Genomic DNA, 5,172 nt, shown 5'->3' with positions numbered 1-5,172 from the left:
TACTGTAAATCTCGTAAATTAACATAGTAATTATCGTAACTCAAAGTGGCTACAGAATAAGTTATTCTGCAACCAGCTATAGGATAGTAGTTCTATATATATATATATATATATATATATATATATATATATATATATATATATATATATATATATATATTATCCCTTCAACAAGGAATAAAATGGAGGCCGCGAAGGGCGTCAGCGACTGTTCGCTACTCACTTTTCACTGTGTTCAAACACTGTTCACTACTTTTCATGTACCCATTATTTGAATACAGTTCGTCACTATTCAACCACTGCCACACACATTGTTCATACAGTTATATATAATCCACCGGCCACAATTCGCAATGTCAGCCAATTGTCATGGAACATGTATAACATAAAGTCATAGTTAACATGACGTGTTTATAACATGACTTGTTTAACGGTTTACTAACTCATAAAATAAAATAAAAACAATGGCTCATATTTATTTTAGCTATTACCTCCTAGTTAACCGAATTATCGTAGCAGATAACCCTTTTAAATTACTATATACTGATGAGGACACTGATTATACCTTTTAATCTGCTAGTGCAAGGTAACCCATGGAGGAAGAAGGGCATAAGGTCAATGATTATACTAACGAGGACACTGATTACACTGATGATGAAGACTACAACGACGAGGACTACACTTCAGAGCTTGAGACGGCGTCTAAACGTCAGAAGCGCCACACCCCGGAGCAGATCCAAGAACTGAGAGCGTAATAATAGAACTGAAATCAAACAAGAAAGCATTTAATGTTTTCATGATTTACTTTGGAGCCCAAAAATTATTTAGTACCCTTTATTATATATTTGTCTTGTGTTGTGTTGTGTTGTGCAGTGCATTCCAACGGTATGACCACCCAGATCAGCCGACACGACGGGTGCTCGGCGCAAAGATTGGCCTGCAGGCCAGACAGGTGCAGTACTGGTTCCAAAACCAGCGCTCCCAGATGCAGGTCACAATCACACACATCTCATTTTCGCTCCATGCATGCATGATCAAATGTACAGCTAATGGTGGAAAGAATCGACGGTTACAGTTTCTTTCAAAATTCCTGCAGGCGAAGGCTCTGGTGCAGAACAGTAAGGTGTTTCAGCACGAGAACGCTGTACTGATGGCCGAGAACGTGTCACTCCGTCAGGCCATACTAACCAAGTCCTGCTTCACGTGCGGCGGCGCGACGGTGCCCATCGAGCTGCCGGCCGAGAACCGGCGCCTGGTGATGGAGAACGCGAGGCTCAGAGACGAGAACATGCGCGCCACCGCCCTGCTGAACCAGATCTTGCTCTCGGTGCCCCCGGCCGAGCGCCCACCAGTCATCACCAGCGGCCGCCCCGCCGTGCTGTCCGCCAGCGAGGGGGCCAGAAGGGCCGACCGCGCCGCTCGTCTCCGTGCGCACGCGGAGGCTGCCATGGACCAGTTCCTGCTGCTGGCGACCAAGGGGGAGCCGTTGTGGTTGCCCACCCCGGACGGAGAGGTGCTGAGCTACCTGGGGTACCAAAACAGAGCACTCCCGGTGCACCATGGGTTCTGCCCGGACGACGAATTCGTCATGGAGGCCACCAGGGAGACTGGCATGGTCAGAGCCTCTGCCGGCGCTGCCTACCTCGTCGCCATCCTCACAGACGCGGTACGTGCACTGGACACACATCTTCTCTCCGATCCATTTCTGCAGCAATCGCAAGGCTAAATATTCATCTAAAGTTCCTTTAAAATGGTGCTTGTGTTTGTGTTGTTTGTCGATCAGAAGTGCTGGTCCGAGATGTTCCCTAGCATCGTGGCGGGTGTGACCGCCAGGAGTGATGCTGCCATCTTCAGTGGCAATTTCGGCTCCCGTATTCAGCTGGTGAGTTCGGTTCGCATGCATATTCGTTCGTTTTCGTACATCTGTGTTTTTTTAGCCAGCGAACTACTCCTATCCCATTGGTTGTTCGTTCAACTGACATTGTGGATCGCCGGGCACTTGCAGATGACCGCAGAGCTGCTGGTGCAGTCGCCACGTCTGCTCAACCGCAGAATCAACTTTCTAAGGTATACCAAGCCAGTGGCGGAGGGGCAGTGGGCTGTGATGGACGTGTCCGTCGACGGCATCCTTGGACCGCCAGGCAGACGCATCATCGCTGAAGCTGCCGTTGCAAACAACACTGTTGTGCCGGCGTCGTACACGGGCTGGAGGCTGCTGCCGTCCGGCTGCCTCGTTGAGGACATGCCCAATGGCTACTGCAAGGCAAGTGCAGCCTGCAGCAGTACTACTCTTATTGTCACAATCCGTAAACAGTAATGTTGAGACCTTGAACTTCAAATTATCTTGTGCATTGCAGATCACATGGGTTGTCCACGCGGAGTACGACGAGACCACCGTGCCAACAATGTTCAGGCCACTGTTCCGCTCTGGGAAGGCTCTCGGCGCACACCGCTGGCTCGCGTCGCTCCGGAGGAAGTGCGAATACCTCGCTGCTCTGCACTCCAGCCAAGTCCCAAGAAACGACAACACAGGTCAGTCATGTCATGGACAAAACCCATGATTTCATTTTCATATATGCTAGCTCTTGGATTAATTAGCTGGGAACAGTTGAACGATATATATATATCGGCTTGTTCTTGAAAATTTCCATAGCAGCTGCCATTTCGTCAATGGGGAAGAGGGGGATCTTGAAGCTGGCCCAGAGGATGATGGCGGTTTTCTACTCGGCTGTCTCTGGTCCCGTCACTCAGCCGTCTAGCAACCTCTACGAGTGGCCTGAAAGTACCGGCACAGGCGCCAGGAGCACTGACGCAGATGTGCGCATGGTGACCTGGAAGAAAGCCGGCAGCGTGGCTGACCTGGTGCTGAGCGCCAGCACCACGGTGTGGCTGCCGAACACGCCGCCGCAGCTTGTATTCCAGTACCTCTGCGATGGCCAGCGCCGCGGCGAGTGGGACGCCTTCGCCAATGGCGCGGCGGTGACTGAGCTCTGCTCTGTTGCCACGGGCCATCTCCATGGCAATGCTGTCTCCGTGCTCAACTCCAATGTGAGTTTATTATTTGCAGTACGTTCTAGCTAGCAATGTTATCACAGCAGAGAGTCACTGGATATCTATCTGATTCAATTCTGTTGCAGGTGACCGATGGAATCGACAGCAAAAAGGTGCTGATCTTGCAACAGGCGTGCACCGACGCGTCATGCTCCATGGTGGTCTACGCTCCTGTCGAAGAGGACTCCATGCGTGCGGTCATTAACAGTGGTGACCACGCCTCCATCTTCCTCCTGCCGTCTGGGTTCGCCGTCCTCCCGGATGGCCACGGCAGGGCTCGGCATGCTCCGAGCTCCTCCAGCGCGGTCGTCGGCCGCGACAACACTGCTGGTTCCCTCCTCACTGTGGCATGTCAGGCACTGCTGCCCGGCTCATCCCCGTCGGATAACCATGTCACCGCCGAGGCCTTTGACGACGTTGGCAAGCTGCTCTGTCGTGCACTGAAGAAGATCAAGGCTGCCGTCAAGGCCAACATCGTCATCCCAGCTTGATGCAAGGCGAGGCACAAGAGTCAGGCACAATGTCGAATAATAATGCTTCTACCGTTTCAGATTTGTCAAGAGAGAATAATAACGTTTAGACTCAGTTCAGCGGGGTAGTCCCGTTTTCAGAACATTATCGCCGTTCTCGTTTTCACCGTTTTATTGCCTTTGTCATGGATTTTTGTGGTTTAATAATGTTTATGTTGGGATGGCTTATCATAATGTTTTCTTGTAGTGATCTGGTTACTAGTACTTGTTGCTTGAAAATTTCATTTTTTTCCTTCACTATGTGCTTGTCATCTTTTTCGATTTTTCCTTGGTTTGATGATATTTTGCAGCGCGGGTAAGTTTCACGGCAGTGCATAATTTTAAACTGATCGGAGGTTGTTCTTATCAATATACAATTGAGAATCCAAGTTGAGATGTGGCATGGTTTGCACAATGAGCGTGATTATTAGTTGGCGGCTGAATTCAGCCAGATTAGGCCCTGGGCAGATGTAATACTATGTGGATTTTTTTTTTTTTTTGAGTGGAATGTAATACTATGTTGATGGGATGCCCAGTCTAGCAATTGGGCCTAGCCCCCTGCATGTAAAAGCTGTTTTCTGAGCCTGTTCGCCCTGTGGGATGAGGACACTTTTGCAATCATGCTGACCACGATCACTCTCTTGGTCACATTAAGGTAAGTGTTGTATGTATATTCTGTTCACACATTTAACAAGCTCACAAATACATTTTGACTAGCTAACTGGTTCCTTGATTTACCTCTCTGTAGGACCATCCTAAGGATGTTGAGCAACTCAAGGCCCCCATCAAGTTCTATGTTCAGGTAGAGACCATCTTTGGCTGTGGCATGGCAATAGGATGATTTGCCCTTGGGTCCAATAAATCTCTTGGCGTGGCAAAAATGGAAGGCACAACTGTGAATCAAGGGGGGTGATGACAAGACTGGGACGAGTGAGGGCAGCAAGGTAACATATGTGTTGACTTGTAATGGTGGAGGTAAACACATGAGATCATACTTCAGTGAGGATGACCAAAATAAATGATGTTGTTAACAATGTTGCCAATGCCCTAAGGGAGACTAGGCCTGCTCGATGCTGACCTATACCATGCTGTCAATGGACATGCTTGGGTTCACAGAGGAGGCCCTTATCGTGGCCTTCACCCAACTATTGGACAACAAGTCCCAATCTAAGGGGTTTGTGAACATGGTGGATAGCTATAGGGTTCTTTGGCTTAGAACCTTCCCGGCCAAGAACTACAACATGTAGGTTGTTTGCTTATATGGCAAGAAAGATGGGGATGCAGTTGAGAGTATGATTTATCCACCCTCATTGACCACTCTCTATCTCTAACTTTTGGGTACTGATGTTGGTAGCCTCATGTGCAGCAAGGTAGTTTTGTTGACTACAACTAATCTTTTGGGTATGTTTTGGTGTCTCATTTTGGGGGTGGCTAACTATATGGTACATGTATTGTGGAGCTCCTACTGGATGCATCTCTATTGTAGGCTATGTGAACACTTGAGCCATATGTTCCCAGAAGCCTTGTGATGTGAACCTAGATTACTTATATTACTTGATGATATGCTCCATGTTGTAGGTTTGCAGCGTTTTGTTCAACTATTGCTTTATAT

The 5,172-nt window shown here is 48.6% G+C and overlaps 1 protein-coding gene across 1 annotated transcript; it reads left to right on the top strand.

Moving 5' to 3' along the window:
• Positions 1–593: 593 nt before the first annotated feature.
• On the top strand, positions 594–3,542 carry LOC136545787 (homeobox-leucine zipper protein ROC6-like). The gene is made up of 8 exons (XM_066537763.1): positions 594–751; positions 874–991; positions 1,097–1,666; positions 1,784–1,882; positions 2,006–2,263; positions 2,358–2,532; positions 2,654–3,048; positions 3,138–3,542. The coding sequence occupies exons 1-8, from the start codon at positions 594–596 to the stop codon at positions 3,540–3,542; spliced, it is 2,178 nt and encodes a 725-aa protein (XP_066393860.1).
• The last annotated feature ends 1,630 nt before the right edge of the window (positions 3,543–5,172 follow it).

Source organism: Miscanthus floridulus, chromosome 3 (assembly GCF_019320115.1).
Source record: "Miscanthus floridulus cultivar M001 chromosome 3, ASM1932011v1, whole genome shotgun sequence".
NCBI classification, from domain to species: Eukaryota; Viridiplantae; Streptophyta; class Magnoliopsida; order Poales; family Poaceae; genus Miscanthus; species Miscanthus floridulus.
Note: the sequence above shows the minus strand (reverse complement) of the source record. Positions and strands in the feature narration are given on the sequence as shown.